This window comes from Canis lupus, chromosome 8 (genome assembly GCF_003254725.2).
Source record: "Canis lupus dingo isolate Sandy chromosome 8, ASM325472v2, whole genome shotgun sequence".
In the NCBI taxonomy this organism is placed as follows: domain Eukaryota; kingdom Metazoa; phylum Chordata; class Mammalia; order Carnivora; family Canidae; genus Canis; species Canis lupus.
This window is the reverse complement of record NC_064250.1, coordinates 53,221,343-53,245,735: the sequence shown is the minus strand read 5'-3', so window position 1 is coordinate 53,245,735 and position 24,393 is coordinate 53,221,343. Positions and strand designations below refer to the sequence as shown.

General features: G+C 34.9%; 1 protein-coding gene across 22 annotated transcripts in view; it reads left to right on the top strand.

The window, feature by feature from the left end:
* Window positions 1-24,393, top strand: part of CEP128 (centrosomal protein 128) — a 400,883-nt gene that overhangs the window by 176,209 nt on the left and 200,281 nt on the right. For 20 of the 22 annotated variants that reach the window (XR_003134759.3, XR_004818081.2, XR_007412452.1 and 17 more), the window contains one exon: window positions 6,823-7,015. Coding sequence is in view for 18 of the 22 variants with exons in the window: in XM_049113364.1 (XP_048969321.1) it covers window positions 6,823-7,015 (193 nt within the window). In the remaining 4 variants the exon portion in view is untranslated. Of the gene's footprint in view, window positions 1-6,822; window positions 7,016-13,294; window positions 13,318-23,897; window positions 24,010-24,393 lie in introns of those variants that run through there. The other 2 variants (XR_003134760.3, XM_025442580.3) reach the window with 2 other exon arrangements.

Sequence of the window (24,393 nt, the reverse complement as noted above, 5' to 3'; positions counted from 1 at the left end):
TTCATGTTAACTTTTTAACCTCTAAATCTTTGCTTCTAGGATTCTTCTTTCACGGTTTCTTAAGCTGGAAACTTGAACATCAATACTGATGCCTTTCTCTCCTTTACCCCAACACTTAAATCTCAAGTATACATGCACACACTTGGGCCCATTCCTTACCATTTTCTCTTGTTTAAATGTTAGTAACAGTTTCTTGAGTTCTAGCCTCCAATATGGGCTCCACTCTATATACATAGAGCATGCTTTCTAAACAGTCCAGTTCACATCCTTGTGTCTCATATTGTGGTTAGATGGAGTTGGTGCTATCTCACTCACCTTCACCTTTGTTTTTTGTTTTTTTTTTAAGATTTTATTTATTCATTCATGAGAGACAGAGAGAGAGGGAGAAGCAGAGACACAGGCAGAGGGAGAAGCAGGCTCCCTGCAGGGAGCCTGACGTGGGACTCGATCCCGGGTCTCCAGGATCAGGCCCTGGGCCCAGGGCAGGCACTAAACCACTGAGCCACCCGGGCTGCCCTCACCTTTGACCCTATATTCTACCTCAGTGCTTTATTTAGAGAAGAATTGTAGTAGAATTTGCTTCTTTTATCTGGCAAAGAGTTAATTATGTTTTCTGGTTTCCTGTCCTAAGGAAGCTTTTTATCTCTTTGTATTTGCATTGATATTTTAAAATGGATATTGGGAAGTGAAGCAATCTTTTTTTTTTTTTTTTTAAAGATTGTATTAATTAGAGAAAAAGAGAGTGCACATGAGTAGGGGGAGCAGCAGTGGCAGAGGGAGAAGCAGACTCCCTGCTGAGCAGGGAGCCTGACACTTGGTTGGATCCCAGGACCCTGGGATTGTAACCTGAGCCAAAGGCAGACACTTAACCAACTGATCCACCCAAGCACCCCATTAAAAAAAATTATTTGAGAGAGAGCACGAGCTGGGAGGTAGGGTGGGTAGAGAGGCAGAGGGAGAAGCAGACTCTGCTGAGTAGAGAGCCCAATGTGGGGCTCAATCCGAGGACCCTGGGATCATGACCTGAGCAGACACTTAACTGACTAAGCCACCCAGGTGCCCCCAAAATGAAGCAGTCTTAATTAAAGTTTTGCAATCATAATTGGAAGTCCACAGCTCAGTTTCAGTTGAGGACTTCCTGTATTTACCCAGTGGCATTCAGATAAGACAGAGCCCTATAAATTATGTAGCAGGTAGTAGAGCCAAGTCTCATCTCTGCAGGGAGGTTTAATTTTAGCTTTATTTTCTGACCCTTCTTATTTCTCCTCTCCCTTTTGTTTTTGTTCTTTTTTTGTTGTTGTTAAATAACAGCTGCATTGAGTATAATTCACATACCATACAATTTACCTCTTTAGAATGTACCATTCAGTAGTTTTTAGTATATTCACAGAAGTGTGAGGCCATACCCACAATGAATTTTAGAACATTTTATCACTCCAAAAAGAAAACATGGACCCTTTAGCCATCACCTCCCAGATCTGTGCATCCTATTCATCCCCTCCACAACCCTGGTCAACAAGTAATCTGCTTTCTATCTCTGTAGATTTGCCAGTTCTGGACAATTGCTATAAATGGAATCATACAACATGTGGTCCTTTATGAATGTCTTCTTTCATTTAGCAAAATGTTTTCAAGGTTCATCTATATTGTAGCATGTATCAGTATTTCATTTCCTTGTTAAATAATAGTCCATCATATGGATATACCACATTTTATTCATCCATTTATCAGTTGATGTTTCTGGGGTTATTTCCATTTCTTCGCTCTCATGAATAATGCTGCTGTGAACATTCCGGTTCAAGTTTTTTTGGATCAAATGTTTTCATTTCTCTTAAATTAGAATTGCTGGGTTATATGGTAACCATATTTAACCTTTTGAAGAATGGCCAGACTGTTTTCCAAAGTGGCTACATCGGTACACTTTAATCACCATTATATAAGAATTCTAATTTCTCTACACACACCAACAGTTGTTATCAACTGTCTTTTTCATTCTAGCTATCCTGCTGAGTGTGAAATGGAATCTCATCGTGGTTTTGATTTGCATTTCTGTGATGGTTACTGATATTGAGCATCTTTCATGTGATTATTAGCTATTTGTATCTCTTTGAAGAGATGTCTCTTGTTCAACTTGTCTTTTTATTACTGAGTTTTTTATGAATGTTAAATAGTTCTTTCACAGATATATGATTTACAAATATTTTCTTTTATTCAGTGGGTTGTCTTTTCACTGTGTTGATGGTGATCTTTGAAGCACATGTTTTTAATTTTGGTGAAGTACAGTTTATCAGCTTCTTTCATTGATTGCTTGTGCTTTTGGTGTCATATCTAAGAAATCATTGCCAAACCAAGATTACAAAGACTTATGCCTGTGCTTTCTTTTGGGAATCTGCTACTTTTAGTTTTTACATTTAGGTCTTTGATCCATTTTGATTTAATTTTTGTATATGGTATGAAGTATGGGTCCAATTTCATTCTTTTGTATGTGGACATTCAGTAGTCCCAGAACTGTTGGGTTAAAAGACTAATCTTTCCTCAACAAACTGTTTTGGAAGCCCTGTTGAAAATCAGTTTACCATATATGTATGGGTTTATTTCTGGACTCTCAATTTAATTCCATTGATCTATGTCTATCCTAAATGCCAGTACCACATGTCTTGATTACTACAGCTTTCTAGATACCTTTGAAATCAGTTAAGTGTGACTCCTTTGTTTATGTTTTCAACACCTGTTTTTGGCTATTCTGGATCCCTCGAATATCCATATGAAATTTAAGATCACCTTGTCAATTTCCCCAAAGATGCTAGCGAGGATTTTGGTAGGTGTTTCAATTTGTAGATCAGTTTGGGGACTCTTTCTATCTTAAAGATATTAATTTTGTGATGTATGTACATCCATGTACATATGGAGCATCTTCTCATTTCTTTAGGTCTTCTTTTTTTTTTTTTGTTTTTTTTTTTTTTTTTTTTTTTTTTTATTGGTGTTCAATTTACTAACATACAGAATAACACCCAGTGCCCGTCACCCATTCACTCCCACCCCCCGCCCTCCTCCCCTTCTACCACCCCTAGTTCGTTTCCCAGAGTTAGCAGTCTTTACGTTCTGTCTCCCTTTCTGATATTTCCCACACATTTCTTCTCCCTTCCCTTGTTTTCCCTTTCACTATTATTTATATTCCCCAAATGAATGAGAACATATAATGTTTGTCCTTCTCCGACTGACTTACTTCACTCAGCATAATACCCTCCAGTTCCATCCATGTTGAAGCAAATGGTGGGTATTTGTCATTTCTAATAGCGAAAAATGAATGGTTTATGTATACAATGGAATATTACTCTTTAGGTCTTCTTAAATTTTCTTCGACAGTGCTTTATAGTTTTCAGAGTGTAAGTTTTACAAAGTATGTAAGTATGTTATTAAGTATTCTTTTGATGTTATTAATAAACATGTTTATCTTTTTAACTTTATTTTTGGGTTGATCATGCAAATGTATAGAAATACATATAATTTATGTATATTGATATTTTTCTATATAATTGCCCTGCCGTAACCTCCTAATACAATGTTAGAAGTGGTGAGAGCAGACATCCTTTTCTTGTTTATGATCTTAGGGAGAAATCTTTCGGTCTCTGTTACGTATGATAATAGTTATGGGTTTTTCATAGATATATTTTTTCAGGTTGAGAAGGTTCTCTTCTGTTCCTAGTTTGCTGAGTGATATTATTGTGAATAGGTGTTGAATTTAGTCATACACCTTTTCTGAACCTTTTGATATGATCACGTGACTTTTGTCCCTAATTCTTACAAGATGTCTGTGGCAGTGGCACTTTGGACCCCAGTTTTCTCAGGCTGCTGTGGCTGAGGTAGAGTGGCTACTCTACCAGTGAGGGGTTGGTGGAGGACGGACTCCCTAGTATCTACACTGCCCTAGCCAGGACATTAGCCTATGCAAATCAGAGCTGTGAAAATGAAGAATCCTAGTGGTTTGCCCTTCTAGTGCAATACCTACTGTTATGATCTGTTTCTACTCATAGCACTTCTGACTCCAGCTATTTTGAGTTTTCCACAGGGGATAATTCTCTAGTTCTCTACAGATACCAATTGGGTGTCCTGCAGTTTAATTCAGCTCTTAACAGGAACTACCCAGAGTTAGTACAGATACCATAGGTTACGGGCTCATTCCCAATTGCACCCAATTCAGATGCCAGTCACAAGTAGTGGGTACCCAGGTTACCTACACTTCCATCTGACCTGGCAACAAATTAGGGATTCCTATTGCTCTCTCCTCAAGTTTAGTCATTTGCTGTAATGGATCATAGATCTAAGGGAAATACGTTACTTACTGTTAACACTTTACTTATGAAGGACACAAATAGGTAGCCAGATGAAGAGTTTATATGGGGTAAGATCTGCATAGAGTTTGGGGGTATTTCACATTCTTGGCACGTGATGTGTTCATTGACCTGGAAGCTAATCAAATCTCATTGTTCAAGAGTTTTTATAGAACTTGGGGCACCTGGATGGCTCAGTGGTTGAGTATCTATCTACCTTTGGCTCAGTGGTTGAGCATCTGCCTTTGGCTCAGGGCGTTATCCCAGGGTTTTGGGATCAAGTACCGCATCAGGCTCCCAGCAGGGTTCCTGCTTCTCTCTCTGCCCTTATCTTGGCCTCTCTCTGTGTGTCTCTCATGAATAAATAATAAAATCCTTTTTTAAAAAAGAATTTTTATAGAAGTTAATCTCCAGTGGCCCCCTGATTCCCCACTTCCTAGGGGTTTATGGGTAGGGCTGAAAGTTCCAAGTCTCTAATCACCAGTCCCATCCTGAGGCTATCCAGTGACCCTACCCTAAACCACCTAAATAGCACGAACTCTGATGTGATCCAAGCTTGCTATGAATAACACAGGACATTAAGACTCTGGAAGTTCTGAGGACTTTAGGAGCTCTGTGCCAAGATTTAAGAACAAAGACCAAATATCTTTCTTATTATGCCACAATACCATGTAACTTGACTGTGAACTGGGGGAAGAGGGAGTCCTATTGGCAGTACAGAGTAGAGCTTTTGTCACACAGGGTGGTTCTTTCCACTGCTGATACCTAGCTTCTTTAACGCTTTCATTTAAGAGCAGCCTCACAGAACTCCTTCATGCCCTCATTCTGGAAGTGGAACTTCTCTGAAGTTCTCCCTTTGTTTTGATGAGCTTTTATAATAAATGTGCTTAGATTTTGCCTTTTATAAGCATGATTTCCCTTCACTTAATACATTCACATACAAAAATTGTTCTTACAATATTAGTGTATAATTTTTCCACAATATGACTACTGATGATATTTTTTTTTATGTCTCAGAGAAACAGTCTGTTAGACCTTCTGACCAGAGGTCAGTTCTGGGGGTGTTTGAAAGGTAATATATGTGGGGAGCCCTCAGTTTAGGGGCCATTTCCCAGTCCCACTTTATCATAGGACAAACTTTTCTATCATGGCTCATTTTAATACACTGTGGCATATCCTGAGAAACTTGTAGATTTTGGAGGCCTGCAACTTTCTTGCTTACTAATGAATAATATTCAGGGAAATTATCCTTTATCTTAACCTAATTTTCCTGTTTGGTCCACTGCTTCTTTTATTTTCCTTCTTACTGAAATAAAGACTGTTTTAGATAATTTAAAATCAACTAGAATTTGAAGGGTAGCCTCACTTGGGAAAGTCCTAAGAACTGACAGACATCCTGTTCTAGTGAAGATGAAAGAAAAGATTTTTCCTCCCCATCTCTGATTTAAATATTTAAATAATAAAGATGGTGAGGTTAGAGTCTGTGAAAGAGTTCCTTCTATTAAATTTCCTAGTCTTTAAAATGTGGGCAAATACTGACTTTATCTCCCTCATGCTGTATAGAATATTTCTACATGATTGGGGATATGAATTTTTAGGAACCAAAACTAAGAATTTTATCTTTTTTTTAAAGTTTTTATTATTATTTCTTGTTTTATAAGTCTATTTAAATTCAATGTAGTTATATACTGTATTATTAGTTTCAGGGGTAGAATTCAGTGATTCCTCAGTTGCATATAACATGTAGTGCTTATTACATTAAGTGCCCTCCTTAATACCCATCACCCAGTTACCCCATCCCCCTACCCACCTCCCCTCCAGCAACCCTCCATTTTTTTCCCTAGAGTTCAGCATCTTTTATGGTTTGCTTCTCTCTCTATTTTCATCTTATTTTATTTTTCCTTCCCTTTCTTTATGTTCATCTGTTTTGCTTCTTAAATTCCACATATGAGTGAAATCATATGGTATTTGTCTTTCTCTGACTTACTTCGCTTAGCATAATACCCTTTATTTCCATCCACAGTATTGCAAATGGCAAGAGTTCATGCTTTTTGATGTTTTTGAAAAAAAAAAAAAAGGTCCTCCGAATTCAAGCTCCGTTTTGTGACAAGTCTGTAGTTTTGTTACAGGGTATTTTTTAGTTTAAAAATGCTTAACTGCTTTATATACTATATTAGGGAGCTAATTGTATTATGATTGCAAGTTCAGTAGACCAAACTTTTCCATAGTATTGCCTTTCCAAGATGATAAAGATATCAGGTATTTTATAAAAATCCATGAAAATCATGGCTTGATTTCTATACCAACTTTTAACTAATATAAGCCATTATCAAATTAAAACATTATGGGTACCTTTTTGTTGTGTTTAAATTTGTTATTGTCTGTATTTGTTCAGATTATCATGACTTTTCCCTCATGTTTTGGAATGTTACTGTTTTCTAGATTTATAAAAAATGATCTATACAATTTTTTTTTTTTTTTTTTTTTAAAGACTAAACTTCAGTGGCTCTGTGAGGAACTGAAAGAGAGAGAAAACCGAGAAAAAAATCTGCGGCACCAGCTGATGCTATGCAGACAGCAGCTGAGGAATATGACGGAAAACAAGGAATCTGAGCTCCAGTGTCTTTTTGAACAGATAGAAAGACAAGAGCAGCTTCTGGAAGAAATACACCAGGAGAAGAGAGGTGTGTTAGCTATTCTTACTCTTATTTTTCTTTGTTTGTATTTGTATAATCCTAGGATTGAAAGAAAAAATATTTCTCGTCTCTTCTTTGGAATATTTCCAAATCCCTCTCCTTTCCTTGTCTCTAATCTCCCTCTCTTTCTTCATTTCTGGGTCCAGAAGAGAAAATTGTTCACCTGAGACTTTTTCCTTCAGCTAGATGCATCTTTCTTGTGTATGTAGCACTGTGTCTGTTGCCATTTGCAAGTATTAATTTGGTCAGACATTTGTTCCTCCCTGATAAAATGCTAATGTTTTTATCTTACTTCAGTAGAATATTCATTAATTTATTCAACAAATAAATATTTTTACTCCGTGCCTATTTTGTTATGGACACTACTGTAAGTGGTGATTCATACATCATGAATAAAGCAAAAAAAAAAAAAAATCCTTTTCTTTAGTTTACATTGTATTGAGTGGAGTGACAGAAAGTAAATGTAATGTATGGGTAAATTGTTTAATATATGAGAAGATCTCAGCACAATGGTTCAAACAATAAGGAAAGAAGAGTTTGGGAGAACAGGGGGCAGAGCCTAATGTGCTTAATATGTAGGCAATACGTAACTTTAAAAGTTAGACAAGAACTTTTGAAAATGGCTTTTCTGTTTGGTGCTAATAGGGATGCATAATGATGAGAAAAAGAAAAACAGCATTATGTATGGGAATCCTATGTGTATCTTATGTTGTGTTGGCCTTAGGTCTTTAGTTGTTGGTGAACTTTATTAAGAACCAGAGAGCGATTTAATATAATGTCCTACTAAGAAATAACATTAACATATGATAATCCCCTAAAAAATGTCTTGGTTTTTCATTTTAGTTATCAGGATTATTCTTTCTACAGGTACCAGTTAGAAATTATTAATTGCTATCTTGTGTGATTCTCAGTTCTTTTTTGGTATCAGGACCACTTTACATTCTTAACATTTTTGAGAACTCAAAGAACTTTAATCAATGTATGTTATATGCATTGATATCTTCCATACTAAGAATTAAAACTGAGCATTTAAAAATATTAATTCCTTTAAAATAATAATTATAAACCCATTATATTATTAACATAAAAATTAATGATATTTAACTATTTCCAATACAAAAAAAATTACAGAGGGCATTGTTCTGCACTTTTGTAAATCTCTTTCATTGCTGTTTTAAAAGAAGATAGCTACATTTTTGTGTTTGCTTCTGTATTCTGTTGTTATATTCCATGTCATGTAACCTCTGGAAAAACTGAACTTTGCATTTATGAGAAACTGAGTCTGAAAAAGGCAAGTAATATCTTAGTATTATTAATAAGGGGTCTTGGATGGTCCCCAAACATCCATTGAGAACTGCGGCTCTAGTGCAATTGAAAAATATAAACTGCTAGTAGTAAAAGTCAGAGGATTCATATATATATATTTTTTTTTTCTAATGACAGTACAATAGAATCTAATTATGGACTTTATAGAATAGAATCTAATTATGGACTTTATAGATAAAACATTGTATGATCTCTATATTATGTTTTAGACTATTCACAATGTAGTTTTTCTCTTAGTAAATATTATCAATATTATCACCTAGTAAATTATTTTCTGTGTAAAGATTTATGTAGTAGTATATTATAAATACCTATAACTCTTAGGGAGACAAATCCAAAAGGAAAGAACCAAATATTTGTGCACTAAAATAAGTATGTTTAAATGCCTAGCTTTTTTCATAAAAGCTTCAGAAGATAAGTTATAAAGTTTAAATTTCTCAAGGTGATTGTTTGATTTCTACTATGCAAATTTAATAAAAATTTATTACTTGTCTTGTATCCATAGAGCACTTGAATTCCTTTATGCATCTTAGAATCAGCTTATAATTTTGTTTTTTTAAAGAACCTACTAGTGTTTTAATAGGACTGTTTAAATGTACACATTTAAGAATGGACATCTTGATATTGAGTATCCATCCATGGACATGGTATATCTATACATTTATTTAGGTTTTAACTTTTCTCGTGGATATTTTGTACTTTTCAGCAGACAGGTCTTGAACATTCTTTTCAGTTTATTCCTGATTTTTTCTGATGTATGATTACATTAAGTGACATTTTAAAACTTGAATTTCTGACATTTCCATGACTCTTTTCTAGTATATAGAAATACAATTGAATTTTTAATGTTTATTAACCTTGTATTCCTTAACTGTGTTAAGCTTATTTATTAGTTGTAGTAGCTTTTTATTATTTTTTGATATTATCATTGTTTTTGATTTCTTAGCACTTAGGTAGGATTTTCTTTGTACATAATCATGTCACCTACAAATTGTTGTGTTGTGCCCAAGATTGCAAATCCGAGAAACCACCAAGGAGCCAACAACCAATGCAAGCGCATGAGGGTTTATTAGTAAACTTGAGCTTGGGTCCAAGTATACCTGACACAGTGGAGCAGGGACTTGGACCCCGAAGTGGGTTACAGCTGGGTTTTTTATAGGCTGGTCTAGGGGATTTTCAGAAGGGGTGGAGGAATTTCTCAAGTTCTGTTTACATTCTGATATGGGGCTTTCAAGGGCATTGAGCTCTGTTCTCATTCTAATATGGGACTTTCTACCATGGGTGTGGGCTCTGTTGTCTTTCTGATATGGGATTCTCTGTGGAGGGCAATTCTGAGCTCTGTTGTCTTTCTGATATGGGATTCCCTGCCGAGGACATTGAGGACATTCTGCAGTTTTTCCCATAAAGTTCAGCTCTTATTCACAGGGGCCTAAGATGGCTGTACTTGTGCTAATGCTAAACTTTAGGTGGAATTGCCTTAATTTTTCTTGGCCTCCACAAAAGAAGAACAATATTGGTACTGGCAACAAATGCAAAAGGTATTGTGGAGGAATTAATGCAAGAGGCAGGCAGTGTAGATGATAGAACACATACAGGAGACTCTAAGATCTCTGGTTTTGCCATTGGGAGAAATAAGAAAGTTGGGAAGTAGGGGATGATTTGGTGGCAGAGAAAGAGGGATCCTATTTTTAACCTATTCCTTAAAGTCGTTAATGAAAAAAAAGTTTTGGGAAGGACCAAACTTTTGTTATGAGAAATGATATGGTAATTAATCTCTTGCCTTAATGTGTGTAAGATGTATTAGGTGCTGTCTGTGATTCAGAAATAGTGTACTCTTAATATATGAATAATGAAGACCAAGCAAAGGCTGTTACAGTTGGAGACATATAAACATATTTATTAGGAAGTAGGGTGAACTAGTACGAGTATTAGAAATACGAGTAAAATGTTCTGGTGAAAATGGGACTATTGATTACTATTGATTACTATTGTAGAGACCCATATGGGGAGGTTTTTTTGGAGGATATGTTCTTTGATTTTGATGTTGAAGAATGTAGCAGGATTTCCATAAGGAGGGAGAAGAGGAAGAAAGATTCTATGCAGGATTTGTCTGCATAGTGATCTCTTCTTGGGTATTTTTGCATCTGTTTACATTGGTATACACATAGGAGAGGTGAAGGGCTGCAAGACTGATGGTTACATTTAGATATTTCTGAAACTTCAAAATGAATTGTCGTAGAAATTTATGTTTGATTCCATTCACCATCTTAGAAACTTACCTGTTAGAATAAGGTTAACCTATTTATAAGTGAAACATGACAGAGAAACTTTCTATTCATTGCAATTGCCATTCTCTGCACTCATATATTTAGTTTGATTCAATGTCATATTAACTGATATGTGCCCTGTTAAGCGAAACCCATGTACAAGGAGTTTATCAATGAGTGCTGCCACATTTGTAGATCTGAATTGTCTATGTTTCCTGGGCTATTTGTGGCCTATAGGTTTGGGTTGGAGTGTGCAAAAAGGAGAGGAACTCTAATGAGAAGTTAATATCATGACCCTCTTAGAAGTTTAGGAATTATTGACTAAATATCATTGTTATGAATGGCAACAAAGACAAGAATAAAGAGATGTAAACTGCAGCTGGAAGTTGTTAGGTGTATTTTCACTGGTGTAGGTAGCTATTTTACTAATTTCTTTATAAACCAGTTTCTGTCTACCTTCTTAATATTCTGATAAGCTACTGCTCCTGTATGTGTCAGTATTTCTCTGTAAAAAATACTTTGAAACAATGGTTTACTAAAAACTAACATTTATGTGGAAGTTGAAAGGATTCCCCTTTTCAAAGAGCTTCAGAAGGAGGGGCATTTATATAGGACAATTTAGATTCAGTCTTGCTATATGATATGCTAATGATGATGAACAAATATAGCAGACAATTTACTTTACATCTTTTTCCTTAAACTGAAGTTAGGAAGTTTTGGTTAAACAAGGGACCTGGGGATCCCTGGGTGGCGCAGCGGTTTGGCGCCTGCCTTTGGCCCAGGGCACGATCCTGGAGACCCAGGATCGAATCCCACGTCGGGCTCCCGGTGCATGGAGCCTGCTTCTCCCTCTGCCTATGTCTCTGCCTCTCTCTCTGTATGACTATCATAAAAAAATAAAAATAAAAAAAAAAATAAAATAAACAAGGGACCTGTCCTACTTTCTAGGCACTCTGTGGTTGTGACTGTGACTATTTAGTGTGCATAGTTTTTCTTCTTGGGGTAATTAGAAATTGACATAGCCTCTGAAATTCTTTTCCCTTAAAAGTGAAATTTGATCGTATCCAGTTTCTAGATTTGAGTAGGTGTTATATTCATTTGGCTTTGTTGGATTAGGTGGGATTTTCACCAAGCCCTACTACTCTGATACTATGATAGGTACAATGCCTAGAAAAATAGTAATTCTCAGCACTGTAGATTCAGGCTTCTCTAATCTATCTCTTTCCATCATATTTTATTTATTAGGAATGTACATGCAAGGATGAATAGACCTTTGTCAAGACCTCTTTGTTAGGGAGTTACCTTTTCTGAGTAAAAGGGAAAATATTAATAGGATGTGGAAGAAGGGAAATAGTTCTTTAACCACTTCAGAAAATAATATTTTTTGCAGCAGAAGACTAGTTGCTCATATTGATTGTTTTTGGTTAGCATCTATGCCTTAGCGAAGAAGTAAGCAGTAGAGAAAAGGTGCATCAAACAAACAATAAAAACAAGCAAAACCAATGTAACCAGAATAAGCTCTACATAACCAAAAGGCAAATCAGCACACATTTGGCAGAAGATAAGTAATTTAATCAGAATGGTTTACATTTTGTTTATGACAGTCTGGGATTAGATAATAATATTTGTCTTTCCTAATATTTCAGTTATGTATTACATTTTATAGTAGAAGTATTTAAATAATTTATGCTTTTATATATTTCATTAGAGGTGGTATAACATTGTTAGTACAAATTCTAGCTCCATTTTGTACTATGATTTGAGTTAGCTCTCTAGTATAACATCTGAAAAAAATTTTAAAAATACATGAATACCAAAAAAGTAAACAGTATTAAAATAATGTGTATATTTAAAATAGTTTCAGTTCTTAATAGTATAAAATGCATATGGCTTTTAGATTATAATTTTCTACTTGCTATTGATGATAAACAAGCTTAAGCATGACTATAAATGTTAAGTAGAAGGATCCAAGAATGGGAGAGGTTGAACAGGAGAAAGAAGGATTAATTGGTATAGCAGGATCCTAGAAGATATGAGAATGGATGGGGTCAAAAGTAACAGTGGAAAAATCAATCTTGGAAAGAACAGGATAAAGCATCTTGGCTTTTCCTCCTTTTTAGCTCTTTGAATACACTACTCTTTTGGCAGTTTCACTTATCACAACAATTTATGTAGTGTTTTTCTTATTTTGACTGTTCTACAATGTCTGTGATTTGCTTTACTTCATCTTTGCCTTGTATATGCTCAATACCTGTTTGGAGAAAAGAATGGGAGGAAGGAGAGGTAGTTACTGAATTTGCCATGTAAATCTGAGAGACCTGTGTTAGTAGGAGCCTTGTGCATTTTAAGCCTGATTGTAGAGTGTTTCTCACAAGTATATTTTTTGCAAGCTGCCTTCAAAGGTTAACTCTTGTCATGTGACGGATAACTAAGACAGAGCCAGCTTAGTGATGAAGCTTGTATACTATACTCTCATCATTCTGGCTTTATAGAATGTCTCTGAAGATGAGTATTTTTACTATATAATAGAGATGAGCCAAGTTTTTTTTCAGTGTTCTGAAATTGCTGTGCTGTTCAAGGTACTGACTCGAAAAACACTGTTTTCTCATAGGTTCTCATTTACCTAGTTTGTCTCAACTTTTAAAGCACTTTTCCTTTGGTTTCACTGTTCTAGAATTCTAAGAAAAATCCTTTCAGCTGATTTCTCCGGTTTTCCTTGCTCTTCATCTGAATCTCTGTACCAGTTCTGCAGTTGGTGGATGGCTGAACAGAGGATAATTTCTCAGAAGTCACTTGTGGTACAGAAATAAGGGAGGAACTTGCAAACTGAAGGCATCTTTCCTAGGCTAGACATAGAATTGCATGGTTTGTGTTTTGTGTGTGACATTTTTTACGTATTGTTTTAGTTTTCCCACCACTCATGCATTCATCTTATTACTTATTCCCACATCACTTCAAGCGTTTTTTTTTTTTTGTTGTTGTTGTTGTTTATTTGAAAGAGTATTTGACAGTCATGACATTTATATAAATACGAGTCATTGTCATCTAGTCTAATAGGAAGGAGAACCAGTTTTTTTTTCTATTGCATAATGAAGCATAATTAGACATTCTGAATTAATTTAGGGGATGATCTCTAAGTATAATATAATTTATTTACTTGGATTTTGGTTAATTAAAAAAAAATCTATTTAGAACTTCATTTTACTTTGTCACCAGTTCAGAAGTTTAGTGATGTTAATCATTAGAGATAATGAATTGCTATTTTGATTTATAGATTGAGGAAATTATTTAAACTCATTAAACTGTTATTTTTGTTTGATATGAAATTATGTCTCCTCCCTTTTATTTTCAACTTTTTCATAATTATTTTCAAAACCAATTGAGAAATAGTTCTTTTTTTTAAATTATGTCCACTAAAAAAAAAATTATGTCCACTAGTTGAGTCAAAGTAGAATTTGTTTTAATCTCCATTTGTGTTTTTGCTTATATATGTTTATGATCTTTTATTTCGGTTTTTAAATAATCTTTTTTATGTAAATGTTTTATGTTATGATTTGAAATCCAGATAGGTCAATGGGGATTGAAATTAAACCCCATTTGTTGGGCATCATTAGGACCAGAATTAAATAAATTAATGATATGCCTAGAGTTCCTGATCCACGGATCTGTGCAAGTGTCAACTTCAATTGGATATGAAATCAACATTTACATTGTTAGTGAGTAAATTGACAATAGTGTATGGCTTATTTTTCTTTAGTTGGCTGTATCTCTGCCCACTCACACTTTTATGTAAGGAGCCTCAAGCTTATACTACTGTTGGCTAAACTTAATTTTAGAGACATACATTTTTAATATCTCCAGTAATATGCTTAAATTGATAATAGTTAAGTATTGACTGGATAAAGAGTTCACATATTTAAAATTTACATTTTTCCCCTTCTAAATTATTGGATATGTGTGTGCATTCTGGACAATATTTTAGAAAAATCCACACATGTTAAATATATGATATGAATGAATTCTTAGATTTTCTTGTTTCATCCTCTGATTATCTACATTATTTTCTGCTGTTTCATAGTACAGCAAAGCTGGCCTACTTGACTTTGGATCATGAGGATACTCAGGGAGAAGAATAAGATAGAGATACATGTGCTAAAATAGACTTGAATGAGTTCTTAGGTCAGTAAATAGCTTTATTAAATTCAAAGCACATCCTTACTGTGTTTGAGTTCTTTTAAGCATTATATCTTTTTTTTTTTTTAAGATTTTATTCATTTATTCATGAGAGAGAGGGAGAGAAAGAGGCAAAGACACAGGCGGAGGGAGAAGCAGGCTCCATGCAGGAAGCCTGATGAGGGACTCGATCCTGGGACTCCAGGACCACACCCTGGGCTGAAGGCAGCCGCTAAACTGCTGAGCCACCCAGGCTTCCCCAAGCACTATATCTTTTAAGTATTGTATCTTTTCTACTTTGTTGCATACATAATAGTTACCAATTCTGGCAGGCAGAATTGTAAAAGCCCACCTCTCTCAAAGATACCTACATCCTAATTCCCAGAACCTATTAATATCTTACATTCCATTGCAAAAGATACTTTTTAAAGATTTTTATTATTATTATTATTATTAATTTGAGAGAGAGCGAGCGAGAGAGAGCATGAGCCAGATGAGGGGCAGAGGGAGAAGCAGACTCCCACTGAGCAGAGAGCCTGACGCAGGGCTCTATCCCAGGACTCTGGGATCATGACCTGAGCCAAAGGCAGATGCTTAACTGACTGAGTCACCCAGGTGCCCCACAAAAGAGGTTTTGCAGTTGTGGTTAAATTAATGGTTTTGAGAAGGGGAAATTATCCCAGATTATTTGTTTGGGCCCAGTGTAATCATAAGAGTTCTTGAAAGTGAAAGAAGCAGAAAAGGAAGTCAGAGTGATTCAGTGTTAGAAAGACTCAATTTACTGCTGATGGCCTTGAAGATGATGGAGAAAGGCTATAAGCCAAGGAATATGGGTGGCCTCTAAGAAGCGGAAAAGGCAAGGAAATGGATTCTTCCCTGGAGCCTCTACAAAGGAATGCACCTTTGCTGACATGATTTTACCCCAGTGCAACCCATATCAGACTTCTAACCTACAGAATTGTAACATAATGAATTTGCATTGTTTTAAGACACTAAATTTATGGTAATTTGTTATAGGATACATGATAAACGAATGCACCAATAAAATCATGAAATTAGAGATTTGTGGTAGTTTCTCTGACACTTAATTCATGGCATATCAAGTGATTCTCAAGTCTGCTTGAACCTCTTTGGGTACATGTGTCCATCTTTGGATGTTTGTCAGAAAGTTAGGAATATACATATATTACTTTCAATCTACTAAAATTAACTTTGAAATGCACTGAGGCAGGTCTTAAAACGTGTCAAATGTAGTACTTCCAAAATGAATATAGTATCCTTATACCTGTCTATACATATTTGGTCCTTTCCACTTAAATATAGCTAGGAAATTGAAAGACATTATATTGAGTCATGAATGAACCTGAAATATAAATAGTGCTTCTTGGCTTTGGTTGCTGGAAGGCCTTTGTTCATTTATAGTCCTTCTTACCTTTACATTTTATTGTTCTTCCACTTTGGCTTAAAGTTATAGTTTAACACGTACATAGAAGGAAATTAAAAAATAAAATCACAAGACAAAAATAGGGAGCAGAAAAAGAGTGTCCCCGGTACCTGAAGGGAGTTATTGTAGTTTATCACTGTAGTTCTGAGTGTACTATCTAGTGTTAGTCACTATCTAGATAGTGACTATCTAGAACACTATCTACTAATAGTGTCCTAACTATCATCTTAGTTAAAGGGAGCATGGAAGTTCCTATGAGAAACAAAATTATTCTGGAAACTGAATTCAATAGGAATATATTATATTCATATTTCTATAAGCATTGTAACCATCTCTAGTTATTGTTTAGAGAGTAATAAGAGCTGACATTTATTGCTGTGTCAGATTCTAAGTGCTATAAGCAATTTATTATTTCATTAATCCCCAAGCAGGTATTATTATTCAGATTTCAAAATACAACGATTGGGGATTCATTTCTTTGTAGAAATTCTACAAAACAACTAGAGACACATTATGACTTTTATAGTCCCCAGGCACTTTTGCCTTTGGGCCCCTTCCTCCATGAAATAATGAAATTTTTGGCTATGGTGATACAAAGATTAATATAATTCAGACTGGATTTATTATTATCTATTCATTATTTTCATTTTTTCTTCTAGTTTTGTAATAAAACGAATATATTTTCATTGGCCAGACACTGCCTAGTATGCCTATTGGAGAAGTTGGCCTCAGATATAAGAATACAGGCTGTGCTGTAATACCATATGGGGGATCTGACTTTATGGAGTAGGTGGTGAGGACAAGATTTCCTTAGACAGTGACACTGATGGGATCTTAAGTCTGATTGAAGTGCAAGCACAAAGATTGTGATTGACCTAATGCCTTACAGATAGTAGAATTAATGAAATTACCACTGCCCTTAGAGTGGACAATAAAAGTTCAATTTATCCTTGAATTCTTGACTAAGTGTTTGAAGTTTGGTTATTCTTTATTGTTGAATAAGTTGGGATCCCGAATGCTTTAAATACCAGATGTGGTTGTGGAGAATAAACATATGCATGTCATGAAATTTAATATGGAGGTATTTTTAAATGGAGGCTGCCAATATACTGTATATAAAGCCTGTATTGTCTTATAGGTATGAAATTTTAATTTGAAACTCCAAGGAAAGTTTTATTTTATTAATTTGAAAGATTTCCTGAGAGCATTTAAAACCTATTCTTACACTTATCATTTAAAAAAAAGATGACTTTCTCCCATTTACTTGTACTCTGCAATGAGTGGCTTTACAGTTTTGTTTGGTTGTTTCTGTGAATCTATTCCTCCCTCCATTTAGTTGACCTCTATCTTATTTAGCTCTGTATTACTTCATCTTCAAGGATTGCAGAAGCTTCTTATTTGCAAGATCTTCTTAACCTTTAGTCTACTTCACTGGTCTTCACCTATGAGCCTGCCAGAACTTCCGAGACAGATGATTTTCCCAAGCAGACACACTCCAGTGGATGTGTTCAAGTTCACACCATTCCCTGGGCCCAAGCCATCCTTCATCCATTTCTCTGCTATTTAATAAAACATTTGGTAAGGGTGACATCTTTTAGAAATAACCTTGAATATGCTCAGAGTAATACAAAAAAGGTAAATCGTTCTCAAACTTTGGTTTTGTGTTTTTATAATAAATTACTTGCAACACACCCCACAATTGACCTCCACTCAGTAGTGTTTTACTGGAGAAAACACACATGTGCATGCACATGTAACTGCTGTTCTAATCAGTTCTGCCAAATGAATCTTCATTAAACACAGCTTTGAGCAGGAGATCCTTAGCTCAGAAACTTTCAGGGCAGCCTGGGTGGCTCAGCAGTTTAGCACCTGCCTTCAGCTCAGGGCATGATCCTGGAGACCAGGGATCAATTCCCATGTTGGGCTCCCTGCTTGGAGCCTGCTTCTCCCTCTGCCCATGTCTCTGCCTCTGTCCCTCTCTGTCTCTCAGAGAGAGAGAAAAAGAAAGAGAGAAAGAAAGAAAGAAAAAGAAAGAAAGAAAAAAAGAAAAGACCTTCAAAAAAAAAGAAAGACCTTCAGTGGCTTTCTCATTGCTGAGCAAGTAAAGTTCAAACTTACAGGAGTCTACCATTTTCCCCTCTTCGTATGAAAACTCTTCCCTGTTATTTACCCTTGCTAGTAGAATTTTTTCTTTTTACTACCCCATTACTATTAAAACTTCTAGATGTAATTACATGACATTTGCCATTTATGACTTTTCATTCTGGGTATCCACATGTATTTTTTTTATATTAAATTTTAATCTCATTTATAGACTCTTGTCTTTCCATTGCATCTTGTACCAGTTTTTATATTTAAAAGAGAAATAAACATAATTATTGGACATTTGAGTAGGTGTGCAGATGGATGGATGGATGGATGGATGAATGGAGTGCAAATTTTGCCTCCTACTTCTTTATCCCATTTATTATGGCATTATCATCAGAAATCATACCCCCTTCCTATATATACACTCTAGACATTAGGTTTGTTTTACCAACCAAAAAGGAAAAAAAAACCAAATCTATCTTGATTTATTCTTACTTCTGCTTCAGGACACAGGAACAAACATGAGGTATTAGATAACAACTCAGATTTACCCCCAAACTATTCTAATGATGTCCTCTATTAGCTTAGCTGTGTTCATTAAATCTTTTGAATCTAGGATAATTGGTAATAAGAGAATCCATCTCCGATATCCCTGATAGTATTTGGAAAGACTTTGATATACATATTTATTTATTCATGATAGACTCGCAGAGGGAGAACCAGGCTCCCTGCGGGAAGCCCAATGGATGAATCAATCCCAAAACCCTGGTATCATACCCTAAGCCAAAGGAAGACACTCAAACTGAGCCACCCATGTGCCCCAACACATAAATTCTTAGAATAATTTATTAAATATGTTTATAATAACGGGGTTCGTTAAGGGAAAAGAGGTGAATGCAATTTCAATGAAATGCCTCATTTCCAAACAAACATTCTTCATGTATAAGTTCTGAAAAAATAAACTGTTATAAGAGGAAAAATATAACTAGTTAATATTTCATTACATTCCAATTAGAAATCAAAGTAAAAACTCTGGCCTATTGTAGTCATACCACTTGACAGTATTCATATCTGCATATACGTTTATTCTAGTTTTCTGCTTAAATCTAAGAGTTATCATGTTTTTTTTTTTTTTTTTTTTTTTTTGGCCAGGCAGAGAAATAATCTAATCAGCTATTAAGAAAGAATAAAAATTTTTGATTTAAATACCTTAAGAATAAGAGTATAAGAATTTGAAGTGTCTTTCTACCCTTTGGGTTTGAATTCAGTTCTAAAGCAAAGTTTAAGACATGTGTATCTGGGGATCCCTGGGTGGCTCAGCGGTTTGGCGCCTGCCTTTGGCCCGGGGCTCCACCCTGGAGTCCCGGGATCGAGTCCCGCATCAGGCTCCCGGCATGTAGCCTGCTTCTCCCTCCTCCTGCGTCTCTGCCTCTCTCTCTCTCTCTCTCTCTATATATATATATATCATAAATAAATAAACAAACAAATAAATAAATAAATCTTTAAAAAAGATGTGTATCTGTATTCTTTTTTCCTCTTTTTCTTTTTTAATTTATGGAGCAAACATTTAAAACATACTTTCTGGCAGAGAGTTACTTTAGGATTTGCCCTCTCTGCTTTTGTGTTGCTGGCTCAGACATCTGCAGTGAGCTGACATGGAGATATGTATTTCCTCATGAGGCTTCAGTACACAGAGCTTTTTTATCGGTTGATTTTATTATTTTTTTACTTTACTAGAAATTGGCCTTTATTATAGCATGTTAAACTTATATACTCTTCTATTTAAGTTCTTAACAATTCACCAACCCCACATCACATGATAACCTTATTTTTGTGTAGATCTTGCTGTAAGGTCAGCATGAGACAAGACTTAAATGTTGTTTGGCCTAAGCTGTACAACTCCGTGTAAACCAATCTGCACTCTGGCACATTGGTATTGTAGCTGTCCTTCAATCTCCATGCCTCCGTAACCGTGTCCAGGTGACTAAGCATCTTATTACTTTTCCACAGTTCTAGCTCCATCTAAATTTCTAGTTTACTTTTCATTTGTAATATTTTTTCAGTCTTTCTTCAGATCAGTTTTCCTCCAGGAGCACCTTGAAAGACCTCCCTCCCTTTATATTTCTGGTTCTCAAATATTTTACTCACCTTTTGGCATCTCAAATCCAAAGTCCATTTTGTAAGAATTGGGATTTAGTCACTAACTATGCTTGCTTTTTTAAAAAAAATTTTTTTTTACACTCCTCTTTGAAATATCCATTTATTCTTATTATTACCTGGGTAGAAGTATTAAATAAGATCCATTGCTATTTAATGCACATTTGGCTATATAGTTTATATTTTTGTCCTTCAGTTTAATTCATGCTAATGAAAGTACCTGTCTTGCTTAGGCAAGCCATAAGAAAAAGTACTTCAGCTTCAGTGACTACCTATTAGTGTCTTTAGAGTGTGTATGGTTCCATTATGTTCCATATATGATGCAAACATATATGCAAACATATATGATGCAAACATAACATGAAACATTTTAAATTTCACAGAATTTAAAATTCTGATTCAGTTAAGGATTTACACAAATATTTATATATAAAGCTATGAAAAGAGTTATATTGTTGTGGGTATATATTCTACAGAATGGAAAAGTTGTTGATGGAGTGGCTCTGGTTGGTTCTAAAGTTGTTGTTGTTGTTGTTGTTGTTTCCACGTAGATTTGTTGCTTAAAGTCACTGAAGGGATGATTCTTTCTGTCTTCTCTGATTGTGAAATGCTATAAATGCCTTGAGGAAATATGAACTGCAGATTACTATAGATAAACTGTAGATTTCTGTAACAGTCATAAAGAAAAGTTTGTCTTTGTGATTTTTATAACTAGGAAGTTTCTGTACTAGTCAGATATTATTAGCACCTGTTGCTTGGTTAAATCAGACATACCATAGCTGTTATGGTAGTAGAGATAGGATAGGTCTATTGGTTTCTTTGCTACAGTAAGGAAAGAAACACTTATGTTTTGGGAGATTTGGAGATTGATAAGGAAGAGGAGAGACATGTGCCAATTGCCTATAAAAAGGATTTTACAGGGTTTTTATTTTTATGCATAGTACCTTACACTACTTCTTCCCTTTTCTTATTCCTGGTGAAGGAATAGAATAAGTGAATGATTAGAGCATTATTGGGGAAGAGTTATTTGGGGGACAACAGTTTTTTAGATCTCATTTCCCTCATGTGTAATTTTTAAAGATCTGTAAATGTAGCTGAAAAATACCAGTGTCTGATTATCCCATGTGAGTTAATTGGAATTAATACATTTAAGATTTCCATTTTTTTAAGTGATGCATATTTTTTCCAAAGGGAAGTTTTCCTCTTATATTTTAATTGTGAATTACAATATCTTCTGATCAACATGATCATGTTTCTCTCATACAAAATTCCAGCATATTGGGGTACCCAGGTGGCTCAGTCAATTAAGCATCTGCTTTCTGCTAAAGTCATAATCCCAAAATCCTGGGATTGAGCCCTGTGTTGGACTCCCTGCTCAGTGGGAGCCTGCTTCTCCCTTTCCCTCTGCCCTGCACCCTGCCCCCCAAATAAATAAATAAAATCTTTTTAAAAATTTAGCATATTACAATTCTTGGATTTATAGAAATTTCCTGCTTGTATATTCAGCTTTCATCAGTTGTGGGTCATTTCTATTGGAGATAATTTGAATAAGAAGGACCCTGTGTTCTGGAAGAGGTAATAGAAATAAAGGAGCAAATTTTCTTCAGTAAAAGGCCTTGGGAAAATTAGAATGAGGTAGAGTATACCTGAACTTAAGAATTGAATTCCAGTGATTGATAGAAAACAAAACAAAACAAAATAAACAAAACACCGTTGGTATCTTAAGAGAGACAGTTGGAGATAGAACTTAATGACAATAGGCAACTTGGTTTTTCTTGTTCTTCATAGCAACATATGGTAAATATTTGTTGAGTCAAGTAATGAGTGAATGAACAATGGAGCAAACAACTAGGGTATGTAGTCTATAGTAAATAATGAGAAAGTATTAATTGCATGGGGATTAAAAAATAAGCCTCTCATTCGATCTTTTTCTAACAGTAAAGTATTGGAACAAATTTACGAGCATTTTATTGAGATTTCAGGAGTGTCTGATGATATATGGAGATGAGTAGTTAGTTCTCACTGTACTCAAACCTAAAAGTGTATATCATTTGGTATCTTTTTTTATTATGCTTCTTTATTGTTAATGTGAAAATAAAATCATTTTAAAGACTTGTATAGGTTAATTCTGGACTTTTAACTTTTCTTTTTTCATAATCTTGAATTTCACAAAAAAATAATCTTCTCTGGGTTTATTTTGATAATTTATCAGTGGTTAGAGTTGATGCTAAATGAACTCATTGGCTTAAAATTATTCTAAATTGGGGGTTTCTATAATATATGTATGTTGATAATTATTTTTTAAATGATAATGTACTCTTTGAGAGACAAGATAATTTTATTCCATATCATGTCTTTTATCATGTAACACACAACAAATGTTGGGTAAAAGTAGACTATAGGTCCAGTAGTACCAAGTGAGCAAAAGTATTACTAAGTAGTACTCTCTTGAATTATAAGCACATAGTTCTTTAGACTTAGAGGTTATGAGAAGATACAGCCAATTATTTGATATCCACAACACACGACAGAACCAATCACAGTACGCTGTTGTCCTCTTATTAAGTGAAACTCTGTTTTAATTGTTTTGTTTTCTATAAGCCATCTTCAACTTTTCTGGGTTCTGTGTTATGATGGATGTTTACGTTCTACTCTATGTAAGATACTATTTGGTAAAACTTCCCAGAACACTGTAAGATTTCAGCAATAGCTTCTAGTTAGCTCTTCATCTGTTCTCAAGTGACCTGGCAATCTTGCCCTTCTCTCTGAAGTGGGCTTTGTATGGTCTCCCATTGCCTCAGCCAATTAAGACCTTAAAATTAGGCTTTGAGGAACCGTGCTCATGCTTCCAGGAACATAATAGCACCACTTTTCATTGAAGGAGATGAGAAGTGTTTAAGTTTGGCCAATGAACAAAGCAAGGATAAAAACAAGTGCTAAAATCACAATTAGCCCTGAATATTTTAATGCAAAAAGGGTATCAGTTTTTGGACACTATTCCACCATTATGCTAGATTTCCCTCCATAATTTATGGTTCAAAGTTTTACGCTTCTTATAGAGATAATTAAGTTATGTAGTAAGGCATTTTGAAAAGAGTACTACACCCTTATTTTTGAGGCAAATAGCTTTGCTACCCTAGATTTAAGCATGGATTAAAATGTTCCTGTTGCTTCAAGACTGAATAAGATTCTAGAATGTAAGTTCTTCAAAGGATCTTTCTTTCCTTTGGGTGGGAGAGATGAGCATGCCTGACATTGAGCTACGACTTTTTTAAATGGAGTTCATATATACTTATGTTATTTTCAGATAATGAATGTTTTAATTTCTAATTATGGTAGCTTGACTAATTTTTCCTTTAAAGATTCTAGGATTTTGTATTGAATGGTGACTATCTTTTGCTTATAATCATTCTAGATTGGCAGTATCCTTTCTAACGGTTAGAAGGAATAAAGAGTGATCTCTCCATTGACAAATGAAAGAAGGTTTCTCTCTCTCTGCTTATTTTTCAGTTGATACGAATGGCAAGGTTGGTGTTCCTGTTTCAGTAACAAAAATATTTGTAAATGGTAAAAATTTTTTAAAAGAAGTTATTTGCTCATATATGGAAATTCTGTTTTATAGCCATTAATTGCTTCAAGTAACTTATTTTTTTCTTAGATTGAGAATGGCAAAATATGTTATTATAGACACACACCATATCTATAAGTGTATATGTTATGTTTATTTGTGTATGTGTGTGTACATATATATATTTATATACCAATGAACAGAGAAGATTTTTGTGTAATCTTATGTAGATTACACTGTTAAAATGGAGTCTCTGAGTGTCCAGGAACCAGCCTCAGAAATTACTTACCATGTCTGTGTTGTGTTTTGCACTTGGGATCGTGTCCACAGTGTGAGATAACAC